Here is a 21,906-nt window from a genome sequence, read left to right as displayed (position 1 = left end):
TCACATTGCCCGGACACGCGCTTTCGCACAGAAAAGGAAAGGTTAATATTATAGTTAATTAATATAGATTACGGTTACTCTATCAATAAATTGCGGTACACAGAGCGGGTTGCAGCCCAGCACATTCAGCTGTTTGGGCAGGAAGCGGGGGCTGCCAAAAACACTTCCTTTCCCTCACAAGTTAGACGAAGCATGCGCAGGAGTGGGAGGGGCGATCGTGGAGAGAAAAAAAAGTTTGTAAATCACTTTGACGAGAAAAATCTAATTTCCTCCCCTCCGTCTATGAATGTACTTGAATGGATATAAAATGGATCTGTTGGTCCTTCGACCTACTCTGATTTATTTCCTATTATGTACCGTGCCTGCAGTTTTATTAAACCCTCTGAACTCCCTCCGCAAGAACAGCACCAGATACAATGTTGTAATGGTGATGAGCGATTCCTTTGTAAGTATCGTGTCTCACGCTGGTAACGTTATTTCTTCTGCACGTGGCAACTTTTTAGATCCCTAGGTATAGAAGTAACTGCTTTGCACACAAGCCTGGCTAGCTCGGTCAGTAGAGCACGAGACCCCCCTCTAATCTCATGATTGTGGGATTGAGCCCCACATTGGGCACTCAAATGGTTTTGAATGAGACCACAGAGTCAGAGGTTTAAATGTAAGGAAGTTTTATTTTACTGACACGGTAGCAGATACATAGAACAGCCTCCTATCAGAAGTGGTAGAGGCAAATACAGTGAAGGGGCTTAAACACCCATGGGACAGGCATAAAGTTATCCTGAATCCAAGACCAGGGTCTGAGTTTGTACAGCTGGAAAAACAGGCAGACTAGACAGGCTGAATGGTTCTTATGTGATCCCAAATGCTATGTTTCTATGTTTTAACCCTGTGAGTGCCAGAATGCATCCCAGTTGGCACATAATGAGCCACTAAATTCTGTCGCGATATTCTTGTAGTAGATGCTGGTAGCTTTTTTCTCTTTTAATAGAGCTACATGTATGCTGTTGGTCATGGCTAGCTAAAAGGGCTGATGACTCCTAGAAGCCAGTTATAATTGTATTGCTGAGACCTACCTTTCTCCTTTATCTTCTATTACGCTGTAAGAATATACCCCATCAAGTCACATAAGAATATTCAAGCTGGCGTCTATCTGCGTAAAAAAAACACGAGCCTGAAAATTTAAAATAAGAACAATCCTTCAGCTTCCGCTACAAAAAAAGTAATTAATGTGCTTATGCTAATAAATGTGTGCAGTTATAATAAAGTCAAATAAAGTGTGATACTGAGCTCATAAAAATCCCAAGTTATGATAAAGTGCATCATTAACGGTGCAGTTTTTTCCATCCTCAAATTTTAAGTTCACCGTATCTTCATCGTGCCACATACGGTATCTGACGCAAAAAAGGGGAATAAAGATCATACAATGCTGCATTCAAAAAGTGTAATACGAGTACTTTATATAGTGCGTCATGCGCAACACTCGTAGTATTCTCCCAAAAGTGGATCTAACCCAATCAGCCGACTCCCTTAATCAATATGGTGTAGTCACTGGGGTATTATGGGTGATCTGGCTCTCCCTAGTGCCCCACTGCTCCATGGGCTGCTTTGGAGATCAAAGACCTGGCACAGCCTCCATAGCAAACGTACTTGGTGCCGTGTATACATTAAACCGCGTAGTGCCAATATATGATGTCACATCACGCAGCATAGAAGATGGCAGCCACCAGCATAAGTGAAAGAGGCAGCTGGGGCACTACCCTGTCCTAAGATATCACCTAGCCAAAATAGGCCACTGTTGAAGTTATTTCTGTAGAACAACGTGCCAAATCCATGTAGTGCATGGTGACACTTAACTAACAGCAGCTTTCCTTACTGGTATAACCAGATAGAATTTATGTGTCAACGTGGCTCAATAATATAACATACCAAAATATATTTGATCCACAACATGCCCAGTGTACACCATCCAGTCCTGGTAATCCCACATTCACCAGAAAGTCCAAATAGAAAAAAGTAGGTAATAGAGTAAGTATGAATGGCAAGAGGCAAGCACTGTCTAGAGTACTAAATGGTCACTGCGATGGTTTGGAGCTGCAACCATAAAGCATAAAAGACTCCTGGTAGTGGCCCAAAACGTTCAAAGCAGAGTCGTCCAGGGAGCCTTTGCCTCTGTGCAGCATCTTTCTAAGTTCCTGTGTTCATAATATATGGGACAGACCATAATACAAACAAAATACATTTTTCTTGTGGTACCCTGAGCTTGTGGCACTTTTTAGTGAATAAGTTCCTAAGTACCGGTAACAATGGCGCCATGGTAGACTGTATGTTATGACATTTGCTTACGTACAAACCCTGATTTTCTGTTTTCTATTATTATTCAGGATGGAAGACTGACTTCACGTAATAATGTGGTCCCCCTTCCTTATTTAAGCTTCATGAAACGTCACGGGGCCGTATTTCAGAACGCATACACCAACTCTCCTATATGTTGCCCTTCACGTGCTGGTAAGGCATTTAACTGTATGAACGACTGACATAGTTCAAAGCGATTCATTATCAAATTACATTTTATTGTCACCCTACACGTTTGCTTGTATTTATTTTTTGCTTGTAAATATTTCAGCCATGTGGAGCGGGCTGTTTCCCCACATAACAGAGTCATGGAATAACTTCAAATGCCTTGATCCAGGCTACCCAACGTGGATAGATCTTTTGAAGAAGAATGGATATACAACTCAGTTGTTCGGTAAGCAAGATTACACAAGTGGATCTCATTCACTTAGGTGAGTGATTAGTCAAAACTAAATGATATATGACTAATAAAAAAAGACATTTTACTGTACTGAGAAAGTAGGTAAGTGGAATGGCCTAGAGCAGAGATGGCGGACCTATGGCACTTCAGTTGTGGTACGTGGGCAGGTTGCCGACCGTCAGGGCCAGCGTTTGGGGTGTGTGAGCTGTCTCGTAGCAGCAGGGGCACCAAGTGGTTGTCCTATCACCAAGACCAGGGTCAGGGAGCGGAGGAGAGAGAGGGGCGCCGAGCGTTCACTCATGAAAAAGTGTGCAGCAACCGTTCCGCGCCCTACTCTTTCCTCTGCTCCCTGCCACCTATGTTGCTAAAAAGTAATGTAAGGGTCTTGATCCTCACGTAGAAGAGTTGACAGACTATGCAGGGCAAGTACTGTGAGGCTCCATGTTTGTTATACACTGATATCATTTCAGAGCAAATGCTATGGTTGTTTAAAAAAATCCTTTACACGAATAGATACTCTTTTCATAGGAGGGCCAAATAGTTATCTGCTGACACATTCTACGGTATGTTTCTATGCTTAAAAAAACAAATTGATACACACTGTTGTGTATAGTAATTTTGTACCGAAAAAACTTCCTCTCTGTCACATACCCGGCGGTTAGACCCTCCGGTCAGCAACCGCAGCCGCCGCGAGGTAGGGGGAGACCCCCGTTTCGGTCCGGCAGCCGCAGCTGCCGCGAAGAAGAGGGAGACCCCCCGCTTTGGACCAGCAGCAGCAGCCGCCGCGAAGAAGGGGGAGACCCCCCGCCTCTGCACGGCAGCTCCAGCCGCAGCCGCCGCGAAGAAGGGGGAGACCCCCCGCCTCTACACAGCAGCCGCCGCGAGGAAGAGGGAGACCGCCTACCTGCACGATGCGTTCCCAGCAGCTGCAGCTGGGAGACGGGTCCTAGTGGCGCCAGCAGGTACTACCTCAACTTATATTGGGAGACTACGTAATCGCCAAACACAAGATGGCCGCGCAGGAAGTGACGTAACGGCACTTTGAATATTTGGCAGGAAATCTCCAATTAGTGCCTTATTCCCTGTGCCTATTTAAGAGACTTCCTAACTCTGAGACATTGCCTTCTGATGGTCGTGCCTATCTCGGTAGTGCCTTCCCAGTACGCGTTCCTGTTATTGACCTCGGCTTATTCCACGACGATCCTGCTCTCCGGTATCCTGACCTCGGCTATTCCTACGACGATCCTGCTCTCCGGTATCCTGACCTCGGCTATTCCTACGACGATCCTGCTCTCCGGTATCCTGACCTCGGCTATTCCCACGACGATCCTGCTCTCCGGTATCCTGACCACTGCTCTCTGGACCATCCTTTGCCAGTCCTACCTGACTTCGGTGTCTCCTCTGTACGCTGTGCCGTGACACTCTCCATGTTTAATATGCAGTGTTGGCACTTTGAGGTCTGGTTTCATGCAGAAAATTGGGCACTCGTTCGCCATCACTGGCCTAGAGGGTAGATAAGAGGACTGCGGTCTGAGTCTTTACAGCAGGAAAAACAGACAGGCTAGATGAGCCGAACGGTTCATATCTGCTGTGAAATTCTTAATTTAATTTAAACAATTAAGCACAGAGGTTAGTAGTCAACCATTTTCAGACTTTGTGCTATATGTTTATCCAATTGTTATTTCTCTCCTTTTCATTTAATTTACTCAGGAAAATGATGTGTGTGTATTTTGTCAAAGCAAGAATAACCTTTTTTGAAATCCTTTTCTCAATTTTAACTTACCATAGGCAGCCGTCTCTGTAGAATGGGTTGTATTGTAGAGCTCAGTGACTTTAACCCCTTAAGGACCAGGCTGTTTTTTTACGTTTTCTACCCGGCTTTCTTCAGATACCCTTTTTTTTTTTTTTGATCAATCTAATTTCCTATAAAAAAAAAATAATAAAATCTGATTAAAAATTGAAAACAAAATTTTTTTCTCACTTTTATTTGAAAAATCGTTTGCTCATCAAAAAAAGCTAATGAAAAAACCTGCTTAATAGATTCTACTATTTGTCCTGAGTTTAGAAATACCCAATGTTTTAGTTTTTTGGCTTTTTTCTGCAAGCTATTGGGCAATAAGTAGAAGTAGTGTTTTGCTATTTCAAAACCTTTTTTTTCCAAATATGCAATTGCCAATGCAATTTACCCCATCAAACTATATATTTTTGAAAACTAGACACCCCAAGGTATTTCAAATGCTAGTATTTTAACCCTTTCCATGCATGAGATTCTACCACCAGCCTTTACCAAAGTTTGTGGTAGTCATTTTTTTGATATTTTTTTCCACACAAATTGTACTTCGGGTATAAGTGTATAGCTCACACCCATCGGACTCTGGAGCAGTGGAAACGTGTTGTCTGGAGTGATGAATAAAAACAACTTCATATTATTGCCCATGGTTTTGGAACGGGATGTCCATCAAGCTCATTTAGGCGTTACAGTCAGGAATCCCCATACTTATGCTCATATAGTGCAGCAACATGTGTGGTTGTTTTCTTCATAAAATGTTGAGTTTTTGGGTTAACTGTAGATATAAAAAAGCTAGAAAAATACTACCTAAACATACACGCTTATGTTGAAATGTTGTCTCAAATGACTTTATCCTTATAACACTTAAACTTTGTCTTCCCTTCTTAACATTGTTAGGAAGAACCGAATTTGCTTTTGACCGTAGAAAGGCATCTCATATGGAATGATGAGAAAGCGACCTTGAGTAACGTCTCTCCTTCTTTCAGCAACCGAGTGGAAGCCTGGACCAGAGATGTCCCGTTTTTACTCCGACAGGAAGGCAGGCCTGTTGCAAATCTTACTGGAAAAGTAACGCAGGTTCGAGTTATGGAGGAAGACTGGAAAAACACAGATTTAGCAGCAAACTGGATTAGAAAAATTTCCCAGAACATTTCACAGCCATTTTTTCTATATCTGGGTTTAAATCTACCACATCCATACCCTTCAAAAAACATGGGAGAAAACTTTGGATCGTCAACATTTTTGACCTCTCGGTACTGGCTTCAAAAGGTACATTTTACAAATCTATATAAACTATCTTTGCTTACTTGTTTTGACTTTTATTTAAAAGATGACCTTAATATACTCTGGTAAACATTGCGTTTTTGTGAGCATCATTTTAACATTGCTATTTATTTCTATTTGCTTTAAAGCTCATTTCTACAAGGGTTATAGCTTTGTGGCTCTGTGATAAAAATCATATAAAGAGTCATAATAGTTGTGATTTTATTTTGCTACACTGTAAAAGCAGGAACAAAATAAATCAATTGGACATTGTTTCTTCTCTCTTATTCAGTTGTCCCTGACAGCACCACTGAAGAAGAATGCATGTTAATCGTAATATGCATTCTTTAAAAAAATTAATAATAATAATAAAAAAATAATAAAAAAAAAATATATATACACACACCTTAAAGCGAAGCTGCAGCTGCGCTCCCCCATGGTCCGACAGAATCAGCCAATCAGTGGCAGGATAGGTCTCCCATTTAAATCAATATGAGTGCTTTCGATTTAAGTACATCATGGGGGTGCTCAGTAGTCCCCTGCCTGCAGCATTCGCTGTTACCGTGATTTAGCTGACTGGCAGTATGTATATCACAAGCAAGCTATATCTGTTCTTTACTCTAGTTAGATTGTTATCAATATTAAAAACTATTAAATTAAAATAACAAGATAAAAACATTTTTTCCTTAATATTTCAGGTGTCATATGAAAACATCACCATTCCCAAATGGATACCCTTCGAAAACATGCATCCGGTGGACTATTACTCCTCTTACACAAAGAACTGCACCGCACATTTTACAGACAAGGAAGTCAGAGACATCAGGGCTCACTATTATGCTATGTGCGCAGAAACAGACGCCATAATGGGTAGGTGGACATTGAATGATGTCATATTGTATACACAGAAGCATAAATATTAATGTACATATAATTTGCATTGGTTCAATGGTATTCAAACACAGATCACTGGTCATGCACAGGATTACATTCCTGTTTGTATTTCAAGGGTCAGTAGAATCAGTTTCATAAACATCCCCCGCCATGGATAATGCAGGATGGATAACACTGAACATGGTAACCTACTATGGCAACAGAGATGGAGGTACACTTTCTGAGCCCAAAATCTTCTAACCCATTGAGTTATTCATTGTGCAGAGCCAGCTCATCCTTTCTTGCTGGAGACAGCGGCAGGTGTTGGTTCTTCATAAAAAAAAATATTGAATTTAGGCAGTTCTGTGTTTATCATAAGTTCGTCATAAGTTAAGATGCCATAACATCATGATGCATTTCGAAGGGGCAACCTCTCTAAGTGTGAAAACTGAGTTAAACCTAAAAATAATTATCTTTTATACATAGGCAACACAGCCTTTTTTGCATGAAAAATGTGGCCTTACATAGTGAGCATTGATATACATTTTCAATAACCTGCAACTCACAGATTAGAGAACTATGGTATCTCTCTCCATTTGTCCTACTAGATGTTTAATGACCTAAACCTTCGTCATTAGTGCTGACAGATGATGTGGGGTTTACTTAAGTGTAGACTAAGATATTTTTTTTTCCTAGGTCCTTCAATTCATAGGTCAAAATTTACGGTCCACTCTCCCCATTTGGGAACCATATTTCTTACTGTTCCATAAAAACGTGATTGATATTGCATTAACCAAGCAAGCAAAGACACAAACGCATGAGAATACAAAACAGAAATATATTTAGTTTTATATAGTTCATATTTATCAATGGATTAGGACAAGAAGTTAAAAAACTGATTTGAAAGAGAAATATGAGCAATTCTCGATACATTGTTACTAAGGCTCAGTAGGTTTCCACTAACCTTTAATTTTGTTGTCCATGGCAACATCATTTCTGGCCATACTAAAGCAAATACGCTTAATGCGTACAATATGCAGAAACAGTAAAAGCCTTTTTTTCCATGTATATTCCTACATATTTCTCTGCAAAGGTCAGTTAAAGAAAATTAAAGTTGTTCCATTCCAAATGCTAATGCAAAAGTTAAAAAATAATAACCAATATGGGGAGGGTATAGGGCAAAATATTGCTGTGTACTGGCCTAGATGTTTTTATATTTTCATTTGGATTAACCTAAAGGCTTAATCACATTATTAGATTTTGTATAGGTTTAAACAATTTTCCTGAAGTTGAGAGGGTCAAGTCCTATGCAGGTCATACGTAGCTTTGGGGGGGGGGGGATAAAACAAAGAACATGTAAATATATATATATATTTTTATTTTTTTTATTTTATTTTTTATTCTGAGTTTATTGTATTTTGCTTCCAAGTTCACACCACAAAAGTCAGCATATCTAACACCAATAAGTGAATATTTCAAACATGGCATATACATTGACTTTGCTTCTATTAGGTCCAGATTTATTGTATAAGTAACTTATATAAGGGTAACACAGGAGGTGGTTAGATTCACATTGAAATGCAGAGTGTGGTTGACTCAAGTGGCTGTAGCCATGAGGCCATATTTTGAGATCCAGATCAAACATAAAATAAAACTCATTGAAAACAGAAACCAGGATAAGGATAAGAACCTTGGGCCTTGACGATTAATAATTTGTATAAGCTTTTGAACCGGTTACATCCCCAGCCACTAATGTCATTTGCTTTTTCAACATGAAAAATATCAGCTAACTCTTCTGTTATGTTACTCAACCCAGAATCCCACAGGTAGGGAAGACAGATATTCTGCCCAATAGAACCATCTATGAGAATGTTATGGCTCTCGCCCTTGTGTGGTAAAAACTAATTCTTCCATTTTCCCAATATGTTCTACATTGGACAGCCATACAGCACAGGTGGGTACCATTGTATCTTTCCAATAAACTGGTAATGGTGATTTTGTAGCAGTTAATAGGTGGTTTGAGAATGATTTGTTTTATAAACACCCACCGGTTGAGCAGTGTGGTGTTTGCAGCACCCCAACCGGGGTCAGGACAAACTCAGGGTCACCCACTTGATGGTAGATTTCTTTATAATTAGATCCATCACTTGATTTACACATATGACCCATGCATATCCTATGCAAATCAAGTGATGAATCAAGCTTCCCTTTCCCTGTTAAGAATTATTTTGTTCCCATGAAACCCTATTAATTTACACCCAGCCCTATTAGGTATTGATAAGTTATGTGTTGCTTTGTGGCAATGTTATTTTATGCATTTATTACATCATATGTCATGATAACATCTTTTCTCGCAGTACACAAAAGGCACCACTTTTCGTGTTGTGGTTGTTGGCCTCTTGTTTTTATGTATCTGTATTATGACTGTTGCATTTTTGATCATTTAAACAATGTATTGTAGGTGAAATTATTTCGGCTCTTAATGACTCGGGACTTTTAAGCACAACGTACCTACTGTTCACTTCAGACCATGGAGAACTTGCTATGGAACATCGACAGTTTTATAAAATGAGCATGTACGAAGGAAGCTCTCACATTCCTCTTATATTTATGGGACCCAAGATAACGCCCAATCAACAAATACCAGATCTAGTTTCCCTTGTTGATCTTTACCCTACTATGCTTGGTAAGTAAACCTACTAAAATATAGGCATGCATCACTATCTTAGACCCACAACCGCCATACTCTCCCACAATTTAGAAGTCTGCTTCCTTTATAGCCAGTAATGAAGAAATGAGGAGGCATCTGATGGGCTGCATTGTATATTATAACTCATACTCATACAAAACAACCTAATTTGGTGAATGGATACTGCCACTACTGGTTAAAATGACCTTTAACTATTTTCCCTCCTAAGAAAACAATTTAGCAAAATAAGATTCGGTTTTTTTCACTGTTGAGCAGAACAGAGACTGTACAGGAGCCAACTGTGTCCGTACCACACAGTCGGATCCTCACCTAAATCAGCAATATTTTAATGGATTGCCATTGTTCTTTAAGCAGTAGTATTAAAAGTCACACCACAATAAATATATTTATTTTATTATTCATTATTATTTCTCTGTTTTTTTATAGACATTGCCGGAGTTCATGGTTTTCAAAATAGAAGTGGCTTTTCTCTAATGTCGTTATTATCTGCTAGGTCAGCGAATGATGCCAATTTGCATCCTAATTGGGCTCTGAGCGAATTTCATGGTTCTGATACAAATGCTTCAACTTACATGCTACGAGCTAATAACTGGAAGTACATTGCATACTCAGATGGTGATTCAGTTCCTCCACAGCTGTTTGGTAAGTTCACTTCAGAATCAAATATGTCTCTAACTCGAGATACAGACAAAAAGAAATGAGATATTGCACAACTTTTTCAGCAACTCAATTTTAATATTGATTTCTGGGACCTTACATTTAAGAATATAAAGTGAGTGTGGGACCATAGCCAGAGCCGGCCTTAGGCGTTGTGGTGCCCTGTGCGGACTACTCCTCTGGGGCCCCCCTCACTTCCCCTACAAACTACCCCCCTCTGCCCCTTCAAACTACCCCCCCTCTGCCCCTTCAAACTACCCCCCCTCTGCCCCTTCAAACTACCCCCCTCTGCCCCTTCAAACTACCCCCCCTGTCCCTTCAAACTACCCCCCCCTCTGCCCCTTCAAACTACCCCCCTCTGCCCCTTCAAACCTGACCTACTAAGTTTTGATGATTTTGGATTTCTGACACTTTGCTCATCCATAACAAATTTGGGCTACCTGCCCTGGCTGTGGGATGGTTTATTGGCCCTTCCATTAATTCAAAAGCCCAATTCCATGACGATGATAAGACAGCACATTGCAGTGATACATCCCTAGTACATTTACACAGTAAAAGTTATAATAAATATAACTTGTCGTGTGGTCTATATTGACATACACTGACAAATGAAGTCCCTCATTTTTCCCTAACTACTTTACTGCTGCACATAAATAATGATTTCCATTAATGCCCTTTCTGCAATCAGTTCCTCTGTAGTAGTATTTATGTTTCATTATATGCAATTATCTGGCTTATGTACTTGTATGAAGAGTATATTTACTTATTTGACATTTATAACTTGATGGACATTTAATAAGCTTCATTCTGTCGTCCCTATTATACATAATTTTGTAAGACTCCTATTATGCTAGGTTTACGTTTTTGACTCCATTTAGCTTTAATACTGATTAGTAATGATATTTATTCATTTGTATTTCTAAGGATCTTCAGCAGCATGATTGATTTTGTTTGGGGAGATCAGGAACTTTAATCTTACTGAACAGAGAGGTAGCAGCTCTTAGAAAATCATTCAATTATTGGAAAAGTTTACCTTCTAAAACTCTAGTACTCTAGGGTTTAATTTGTCCGGATCTTCTATATCTACACCACATGCTCTGGCAGACATTAGTTGTCTAAACTGTGCGTGTCACAACAGCATGTATTGGTAAGCATATATATAATTAGAAATCCATTAATAATTGAATAAGATACAGAGGTAACAGTTTAGAAAATCTGAAGCATTTTTGTGATAGAGAGAAGGTACATGGTCCCAGAGTCATGTATGCTTGCGATAGCATTCCCTCATTGTCTAATACAATAATTAAGTATATTTATACGTGACATTTCAAATGCGTAAGTATCCATAGATATCTCTGTGTCTACACTGCGGCACATCTAAGTATAGGAGTATCTTAAATTATGTTACCCCACTTGGGTTGGAGGTCTGAGGTTCGATCCATGCTGTCCAGTGCCTTAAATATTTGTAAAGAAAATGCCCAGTTAAACTTTGCCAAGGGGTCCAGGTTCACTTTGCGCCACATAGCAGACAGATGGTCCATCTATGAAGAATGACTCTGGTACAAAGTAGAAAAGGGTGGAGTGGTCAGCAGGAACATTAAATTTGTTGCTCATGGAGTTGCATCAGTTTTTATAATTCTTCAGCAGAATTGCTAAATATCTAATTATCAGCAGTCCAAGATCAATGGAGTAGCACGTAACATTGCACTAGCCTTAACAATACAGCAGCTGGCTAATTCCAGATACATTATACGGCGATCCAGTATTAAGAGAAAACAATATTGAAGAATCTGTGCAGTAGTCCTTAAAATCAGCCAAACAACTAAAAGCTAAACGACTAAATTAATCTGGAACACACCGTTTCCATAGCAGATGCACATTCCGCCAATGAAGCCCTATCCAATGATTACATTTATCTTAAAGACTATATAAACACCTGCACAACAGTTACGTCTTTCACAAGATGAACCAAGGACCAAAGACCTAAAGGCAGAGACAGTGAGAGACATAGAAAGGGAGTGTGAAGAGAAGAGAGTGTCCACAAATAGGACAGTTGGCAACTATGTAGGTCCAGAAGGGAGGCAGTCCCTCTTGGGCGATTAGTCCCGTCGATGAAATGTGGTTCAATATGTCTTATTACAAGGGAAGCCTCTGATCTCTCCAATGTCAGTTTTCACTAAAGAGTCGACACAGCTTTCATATCATGTAATAAAAGGCGGCAGGTGCCTATAAAACCTGAAGCACTTGTATATAAAATCATCAGGAAAGCTTAGTTCAAAACAATATATTTAAGTTAGAAATGGGTTTACCCAAGCCAAAATTACATTTTTGGAAGCCATGAAAGCGCATATATAAAATCCGTTATGATTGCATCTTGGTACCTGTCCAGCAACTATTTTAGCAAGATGCTTAAATACATTTCTAGATGTTAACTCTTTAAGTGACCTAGTACTTTGCTGACCCATCTTGCATTTAAAAAATCCAATTAAGGTTTGCAGTAGCTATGGTAATTGGCACTTCAGACTAAGCACTTCTAGTTTTAATGTATTTTAATGCTTAGTGCTATTGGTTTCTAATGAGGTTAATGTACATTTGATCCTGACAATGTCGAAAACAGTATCTGATACAGGTGTACACGGTCAGATTGTGGAGCAGACCATTGAGGCTTACTTACAAAATAGACAAATAAAATGCTTAGTTATTTTTTATGTCCATTTTCAGCAAATCTCTGGTCTTGAAGTGTCATTGTATGCTATTTTCTTTATAATACCCAATTATCCATGTTCTGTGGATGTTAATTAGGGTTTCCATTGAAGGATACTAGGAATCCTCTGAAGATAACTATATTGGGAGACCAATGGAATAATATAAGAGATGAAAGGGGTACAAAGAAACATTTTCCAGTACCTATTCCACTGAAAAAGATTTAGATCCACATGAAAAATCCTTGTATCCAAGTGTATCAGGCATTTGCCAAAAAGCTGCCTTTAAAGAAACTTGCATGTGAAATGTTTTTTTGCTTTGGTTTGTTATTGCTCATTCATCTTTCATATAGAGTTCAAAAACACCCCCCTCCATTATTTTGATTCCTTCAAGATAGAGTTGCCATATCAGCCATTTATCCCAGGACACACTTACATTTCAAGTGTTTCAGCATTTGTAACGTGCTTGTGCTGTGGTTATATGGTAACCCTACTTCAGTGGCACTATGGATTAGATGGGGCTTATCCCAGGGAACATGCATGAACGTAATACAATCAACTGCATAGTAATGGATCTGCGTATCTTCCTTTCAATGGATTATTTAGAAAGAAGCAATGCGCTTTTTACCGTAATAACTTCCAAATAACAGGGCGCTCGAAGAAGATGGCCGCTTAAGCCTCTAGCTCCGCTCACCGTCCGACTTTTCCGCTTATTTTAGCGCCTTTCCCAACCGATGGGGAAAACTAACCGTGTGGGGAGCACCCCACGATCTTCGGGGACGCGAGATAGACCGTCTAATCCTTCCGTACGGTCCTATTTCCAAGGCCCGCCCGACCAAGACTCCCGAGACTCGGAGCCCAAGATGGCGCCGTCTCCCGCCAGCCAACAGAGCGAATGCTCGGAAGAGGGCTTTCGCGATCGGGATGCAGGTTCTCCCCCTCCGCTGGTGGCTGGATCATCCTGGCGAGAGGCTTTGAAGGCGCTTCCCACGAAAGCGTACTTAGTAGCCGTGATCGACTCCTCGCTGGACCAGGCCCTTCGGGGCTTGCGGGCCGACCTCGTGGTCATTAAAAACGTCCTGAAGCAATTGGGTGACCGCGTGCTTTCACTGGAGGAGTCCTATACGACCACTTGTGACCGAATCGACTCTCACTCTACCACTCTACATGCACACACAGATACCTTCCACCAGCTCAGGCGACAGCTAGAGGACCTCCACAACCGGGGGAGGCGAAACAATCTCCGTATCCGTGGCTTACCTGAGTCGGTCCCTCCTGAGCAAATTCGCATGGTGCTGCAGCAGGTGTTCAACTCTCTTCTCGGCTTGCCGGAGGATGCGTCGATCCAGTTTGATAGGGCTCACCGTGCCCTGCGGCCGAAGGGTTCTCCATCTTCACCTCCACGGGACGTAGTGTGCTGTTTCCATGAATACTCGGTTAAGGAGGCGGTGTTGAAGGCTTGTCGTACCACCGACGCTGTGGAATATGACGGGGAAAAGCTTTCCATCTACCAGGATCTCTCACCGCTCACTCTCCAAAAGCGCAGTGCATTGCGGCCGGTTACAGCAGCGCTTCGAGAGGCTGGTGTGCCCTACCAGTGGGGCTTTCCGTTTATGCTGATCGCCAGACGGAATGGCGCTACCTTTACCCTGCGGCATCCTGGTGAGCTTAAATTTTTCCTGGAGGATCTGCGTCTTCTAGTGGTGGAGGTTCCCGATTGGGATGAAGTCGACGTGCCTTTGCCACCTTTGTCGGACCCGGCTGCCTCCTGGACCCTGTACTCTAACCGTCGGAAGAGGTCCCGCCGCAACCCTGTGACCCCAGAGGACACCGGCTGAGCCTCTTCTCTCCGCGGCTCCCTGATGGCTTCAGCTTCATTTTGGTACTTTTCGGCGCGTGAGTGTATCCGACCTTCTCCCGCTGAACTTTGCAGTCCTCCGGTTGTCATCACGGTCTGGACTTTCGCACTCGTTCGGGTATTTCGTTTATCGGCCCTTTTTTTATGTTTTTCCGCTGTTTTTCGATCCGTCTCGGTTTTTCGGCGTTCGTTTTTAGTTTCGCATACACTACACATACACTGTCAGCTTCTCCCTCGCTGCATGTCGCGTACACTTGGTGTTAGTCGCCACTTTGGTCTTTGTCATATGTGACACGTACATGTATGCGTTACCTGCCCTGCTGGCCTAACACTGATTGCCCTGTTCGCCTGTCCTTCGCGTCAGGCTTGTGGTGCCCCTTATTTTTGGGGGTCACCTCATTTATTCTGTTTCTGTGCTGTCTCCCCTGTCTTCTTCTTCCCCATGTTCTCCTCTCCTTTCGCTCATTTTTATTACTCTTGTTCTGTTTGCCTTCTTTCTTACCGTGTGTGTGTGTGTCTCCTCTTCCCCGTATGGCGCCTTACGCATCCCTCCTGCGGGGCTGCGAGGGATTGCTTGTCCCTCTCCCTGGTCCCTTGTGTTTGGCGGGGGTTCCCCCCCCTATTTTCTGCCCTTTCGGACGGTGGGGCGGTGGCGGAGGTCCTTTCCTCCTTTCTCGCTCTCTCCCACTCCTCCTGTCTTCTTCCCTTCTCTGTTTGCCTTTCCTTCCTATCCGCTTTGGTGGGCCTTCCCCCCCCCTCGAGCTCTCCTGTCCTCCTGTGGACAGTGATTTCGGGACTCTTCGTAGTCCCTCCGCTCATTAGTCGTCAACACTCTGTGTCGTAATGGTAGGTGCTTCCAAGCCCTACTTCCACTTCACACTTTGCACCTCATACACATGTTTTTTTTGTTGTTGTATTTTATTGTTTGTCATTTTTGGTTTATTTGACCTGTGTTGGCTCAATAACCTACTCTTGTTCTATGCAAGCTCCGACTATGTCCTCTAACCATCTAAATTTTGTGACGCTTAATATAAGGGGCTTAAATAAACCAGAGCAACGCTCTAAACTTTGCTCCTTTCTCCGTTCTTCTAAATCCCACATTGCCTTTATTCAGGAGACCCATTTTAAGCGGGGCTCTGAACATCGGCTCTATGATCGGTCCTTTTCTCACGCCTTTTTTTCCAGCTCCCCTTCCTCGAAAACGAAAGGTGTGGCTCTCCTTATACATAAAGTGGTCCGCTTCCAATTCCTAGATGAATGGGCGGACGATGAGGGGCGCTGCGTGTTTGTCAAGGGCTATGTGGGTTCCCAGAAGGTCACCCTGGCGAATCTATATGCCCCCAATAAATCTCAGGGCCGCTCCATCATTGCAATACTTACTAAACTGGCGGACTTCCAGGAGGGGGTTACTGTCCTGGGTGGGGACTTTAATATGGTTTTTGACCCTCTAGTGGATACTTCCTCTGGTAGGTCGCGCCTCCCGTACTCTAATATTCGCAAGGTTCTCAAACACCTTAAATTCAACCAGCTTATTGATGCTTGGCGCACCCTGCATCCTGAGGAGAGGGATTATACACACTTTTCTGCTCCCCATGCCACCTACTCCAGGATAGACACCTTCTTCATTTCCCACTTCCATCTCTCCTTCCTGCGCTCTGCTGTGATCGGCCCTTCTACTATTAGCGATCATGCCCCGGTGTTCATTAGTGTCAGGACTCGGGTGATCAGGTCGGGTAGGAGCCCATGCGCAGGGGATACTTGGGGTTCAGTATGTAACCCACGGTGCATGATTATGCAAACAAAGACACCACAAACAGAAATCCAGGTAATGCAGTGTATTTCATGTATATAACAGGACCAGCAAATAAGGGTAATATAGTCTAAGCAAGTAACCGGACGTATGGCAAAATAAAATACAGGTAATAAGTCTTTTGGCAGGAAGCCCGCTTGGAAGGGCACGACAGACAGAGAGCCCGCTTGGAAGGGCACGAAAGGCACACAGCCCGCTTGGAAGGGCACGAAAGGCACACAGCCCGCTTGGAAGGGCACGAAAGGCACACAGCCCGCTTGGAAGGGCACGAAAGGCACACAGCCCGCTTGGAAGGGTACGAAAGGCACACAGCCCGCTTGGAAGGGTACGAAAGGCACACAGCCCACTTGGAAGGACACAATAGCAGGGAGTCCACTTGGAAGGACACAATAGCAGGGAGTCCACTTGGAAGGACACAATAGCAGGGAGTCCACTTGGAAGGACACAATAGCAGGGAGTCCACTTGGAAGGACACAATAGCAGGGAGTCCACTTGGAAGGACACAATAGCAGGGAGTCCACTTGGAAGGACACAATAGCAGGGAGTCCACTTGGAAGGACACAATAGCAGGGAGTCCACTTGGAAGGACACAATAGCAGGGAGTCCACTTGGAAGGACACAATAGCAGGGAGTCCACTTGGAAGAACACAAAGCAGGGAGTCCACTTGGAAGAACACAAAGCAGGGAGTCCACTTGGAAGGACACAAAGCAGGGAACCAGGAACAGTACAGGTGCAGAGCCACAGCAGGAAAGTCCATAGACTTCAATACAAAGGCCCTGACTGAAGGGCAGGGCAGGTTCATAAAGGCAGGGTAATCCAGGTAACAAGGCCCAGCTGGATGTAGACTAGGGCTCAACCCAGGTAACAAGGCACACCTGAGTTCTGAGTGCTCCAGAGGGTGGAGGGTGGCCACTAGTGGTTGCAGATGTAAACACCACAGGTATTAAAAAAGCCATGGTTCAGGCAGCGAAAAATTGGTTCCTGACAATTAGGCTTTCCCTGATTGCTCTTCCCAGGCCCCGGTGGAGTTGGAGGCTTAATGAGTCCTTGTTGGATGATCCGGGCAATTTGTCGGCTCTGTCGTCCCATATCACTGACTACTTCGCTGAGAATACCACTCCGGATGTTCCCACCCCAGTTGTATGGGAGGCCCATAAGGCGGTTGTGAGGGGGTGCCTGATTGGTATGGGGGCCGCGGCGAAACGGCGGCATTCGGATGCTGTCCTATCTCTGGTTAAACAAATTGAGTCCCTGGAACTGCGGCACAAGGCCACTCTCCTTGCGACGCTTCAGCTTCAGCTTACCACTCTTCGCGCTCGGCTGGCGACTATGCTAGACACCCGTATCAAACGTAACTTTTTGCTGACGCGACATCTTTTTTATGAGTTCGGGGACAAGCCGGGCAAGTTGTTGGCGAGGGCTTTGAGGGCGAAAAGGGCTCAAACTTATCTAACTAGGATCCGAGATCGGCATAACAGGCTGCATTTCCACTCGCATAAAATTGCCGAGTGTTTCCAGCAATACTACTCCTCCCTTTATAACCTTCCCCCTGAATCCCGTCCTGGCCTGGATATCCATACTGCTACCTCCGACTTTTTGAATTCGCTGAACCCTCTTCAAAATTGTTACCCGGTGGTATAAGGTGCCCCTTGATTTACATAGGTTTCTGCCTCAGATCCCCCCGACGTTCTGGCGTTGTAATTCCCATCTGGGTTCCCTTTTCCACATCTGGTTGACTTGTCCCGGTATTAGGCCCTTCTGGGACAGGGTTGCCGAGGTTATTCGGGAGGTGTCGGACCCTACGTTTACGGCTACTCCGGCAGCTATACTCCTCCACTATAACTCAGTCCCGTATCAGGCTTATAAGGGCTCAATTAAATTCCATTTGATCAATGCCACGCTTACCACCCTTCCCCGCTCCTGGAAGTCCGTCGTTCCTCCCTCTGTATCTGCCTGGTTCCGCCGGGTGGAATTTATCTACCAAATGGAGGTCCTTTTGAGCGCCTCCAAGGGCCAGGACCACACGGTGGAGCTTAAGTGGTTCTATTGGCGATCATTCATATCCTCCCTGGATGGTCGCTCGGACCCCTCTCTGACATGATTCTCTACACTCTTTACCCCTCCACACCGGATCTCTGATTTGTTCTACGTTTTCTTTTTTTATTCCTTTTTATCTGCCGCCACACAGGTCTTTGTTTTGGTTTGGTTTACTTTGTTATCGTAAGTACCCGTCTAACCTGGGTCTTCTGACTCGATTTTACTGCTGTTTCGGTATTGCTGTATTCCAGAGCTCGTTGCTCTCTCTGGGTACTGTGTTTATTTCCTGCTCCGTATGCTCGTATTGTTGCCACATGTCTGTTACACAATTCTATCTGCTATTGTTTGTACCTGTAACCACCTATTGTCGGGCACTTTGCTGTGATATCCTATCAGACTGTATTTGTGAGGGCGATTCTCGCTCTTATGGTGGTGCTAACTGCCAACCTTACTTGTGCCTTACTATTGCTGTGCTGCTGTGTAATGTCATGTTGTTCCTCAATAAACGGAGAATTAACAAAAAAAACAAAAAACTTCCAAATAACAATACTTTTCCTTTCATGATCTACTGTATAGAATAATAAAAACTGAATAAATCATATCACGAAATTATAAACAATCTGATTTTGTAGAACATGCATCTGAATGAGCTTATTTAAGTTTAATATAACATTGTATTAGCGCTTGAAAATCTTCTGTAAGTGGCATAATTTACCGCATATCAAGTATCTATGTTGTAAGCGAAAGAAAATGCAAACCAGATGTGCTTTCTATCTTAAGTAGCGAGACAATCTCTGGATGATGATCAGTGATATTAACTAGATTTGTTGTGGCTGGCTAAGTGCTGATCTGTATTCATGTTATAATACTACAAACACTTTCTCAATTATAATATTTATACACGCATTTGATTGTAAAAACAATTAAATAAAGCAAGTCTGAAACATATAGAGATTTTCGCATCATGCACTATAGGTTAAAGTGGGTTCATTTTGCCATTTGGCCCAAAATTTCTAACTTTTTTGTTTTTCATGAATACCAACACATAACAAAACTTTACTTAGTGGGTATTTTAAAAAAAAAAAATATTTAAATTATGGAAGTTGTGATATTTCATTCCATTTACCCCTTAACGTAAATTAATCCTTTAACTTTAGTGAATGGACCCCTCTGAGGCAATTTTATACTTAGGGTAGCCATCTACATCCACATGAAACGTTATGCCATTCGGGGAAAAGCCTGGGTAGGGATGTCTTTGGCCAGGGCAAAAGGGCGGTTGCTTAGGGCCCCAAAATGGTGTTGAGATGACAAGGGAAGAAAAAAAAAGTGTCATACTGGAAAGAAGAGTACCAAGGGTATGGAAAGTGGAGCAAGAATGGTAACCTGGATGGAGGGATTAGGGAACCTGTTCAAGGCACATAAGCAGAAAACCTCCATTAACTTCAAAGATGGCCCTAATCATTGGGGAACCCAAACGAGTGCCCCTTTTTTTCTGCACATACACATGCATGCTGCCATCTGTTAGAAGGAGGGCAAAGCCATTTGACAGTTTAAATGCTGTTTCTGAGTGACATGCAGGCATACCCCAGATGAACGTACACAATGGGGTCCAGAGCATGTATGTACTGTAAATAAAAAAGGTACATAAAGTGAAGCACTACCTTTTATCACTTATCAATATATGTAGTGCATTGCAATTGCCAGGTCATTCCCCGCACAAAACACTCAAAATTAGAGTAAATTGTCTTTAAAGCGGGGTATGCCGTTATAGATCATTTAGATGAATGAAAGTTATCAGTATGGTAGACACTGTTAGCCTAATTTATACTTTAAAGAACTATTGCAGGAATTAAACCCCTTTTATGGTACAGGCTATATTTCTGGTCTATAACTTCCCAAACTAAATTCCTTCACCAAGGCATCTTTGCCTGAAAAGAAGTTGCGGGGGGGTTGTATTTTTTTTCAACTCCACTAGCCATATTGTGTAATGTTTGCATGTAACTTCTTATCAGTATTTCAAATACACTGTTTTCCAATGTTGTAAATGATATATACTTTATGTAAAGAGACAATAAATACATTTAAAATAGTATGTATAATGAACATATGTTGTAAGCTTAGTTTGATACAACAGTGTTGTTAAACATAGGCAGGTAGCAATGGGAGTTATTAGTTGAATATCGCATCAGAATACTTGGGAACTTTATAAATGAGCTGACCCAGAGACTCTTATTATCCTTTTAATAGCCCATCTGGAAGATCTATGAAGTGACATTATTTAAAGATAAACTTGATAGAGTCACTTGCATTCAAGCAGGGATAGCAACCATAATATAATTGGGTATGATCACAGCAGTGTACAATAGGAAGGAGTTGGCACGAGGCCATGTGACCCTGAGAATTTGCCCCTTCCCCCTAGACTCAGGATCCCAGTTCCTAGGTATGCTCACCAGCCAGTTCTGAAAATTGGTTGCTATGGTACTAAACATTGGCTAAATTAAATGTTCTGCATGAGACACTCATACTGTTTCTCATGGACTTAGGCCTGCCCATCTGGCCTAGTGGGCTGAAAGGCGATAGGGCAAAATACTTACCCTTAGTGATCACCAGTCCGGCCCTGCTTCGAGTTATTGATCTCCGTTATGTAATTTATAAATTATATTTAGATTTGATCTCTTCTTCACTTTCCGCTATTTGAACAGGCCATTTATTACAGCTAAGTTGCCAAGTCATCTAGCAGAAACTTATAGATGTTAATTGTTGGTTTTTATATCAGTGTATCACTGTAGATAGTTCTTGTATACTGTTTTTTTAGATAAAAATAGCCTGTTTTTAGTAAAGATTTTGAAGATAATATTAAAAGAAATAGTATTTCACATTAAAGTAATTGCATATATTTCAAATGCATTCGTTTCAGATATATCGACTGATCCAGATGAACTAAGGAATGTTGCAGGAGAGTTTCCAGCTGTCACCCTGTCAATGGATAAGAAACTTCGTTCCATTATTGACTATCCAAAGGTGTCTGAGTCTGTCCATCAATACAATAAACAACAATTTGCCAACTGGAAGGAATCACTAGGAGTAAACTATAGCAATGCCATTTCTAGCCTGCGGTGGCATTTAGACTGGAGCAAGAGGCCAAATACCTATTCCAGGAAAATTGAGAAGTGGCTCAAAAGTTCCACCTTAGACTAAAGAAGAATAAGAATGCTTATGTACAGAACACACCAGCACCTAGATCAATATTCTCCACTGATGTTTTATGTTCGATTGCAGATGTTTCAGATTAAAATATTCAACAGATATACTTAATGAAGAATTCCCTATATCTATAGATATATATCTATATAACTTTGTCTTGCTCCCACACTTATGGGTTCGTCCCTGGTCTTGGTAAAACAGGTGTTCTCAGCTCAATTAATCCATCTGATTGTTTAATCCAGCACTGGGA

General features: G+C 42.2%; 1 protein-coding gene across 1 annotated transcript; it reads left to right on the top strand.

The window, feature by feature from the left end:
* The first annotated feature begins 307 nt into the window (after positions 1-307).
* Positions 308-21,650, top strand: LOC149303030 (arylsulfatase K-like). Its single transcript, XM_089481751.1, has 8 exons — positions 308-445; positions 2,382-2,505; positions 2,624-2,783; positions 5,528-5,810; positions 6,503-6,674; positions 9,139-9,363; positions 9,814-10,029; positions 21,370-21,650. Exons 1-8 carry the CDS (start codon positions 308-310, stop codon positions 21,648-21,650), a joined length of 1,599 nt encoding a protein of 532 aa, XP_089337877.1.
* Positions 21,651-21,906: the final 256 nt, after the last annotated feature.

The sequence above is a fragment of the Sceloporus occidentalis genome, unplaced genomic scaffold, assembly GCF_023333645.1.
Source record: "Sceloporus occidentalis isolate IW3139 unplaced genomic scaffold, rSceOcc1.0.p SCAF_16, whole genome shotgun sequence".
In the NCBI taxonomy this organism is placed as follows: Eukaryota; Metazoa; Chordata; class Lepidosauria; order Squamata; family Phrynosomatidae; genus Sceloporus; species Sceloporus occidentalis.
Note: the sequence above shows the minus strand (reverse complement) of the source record. Positions and strands in the feature narration are given on the sequence as shown.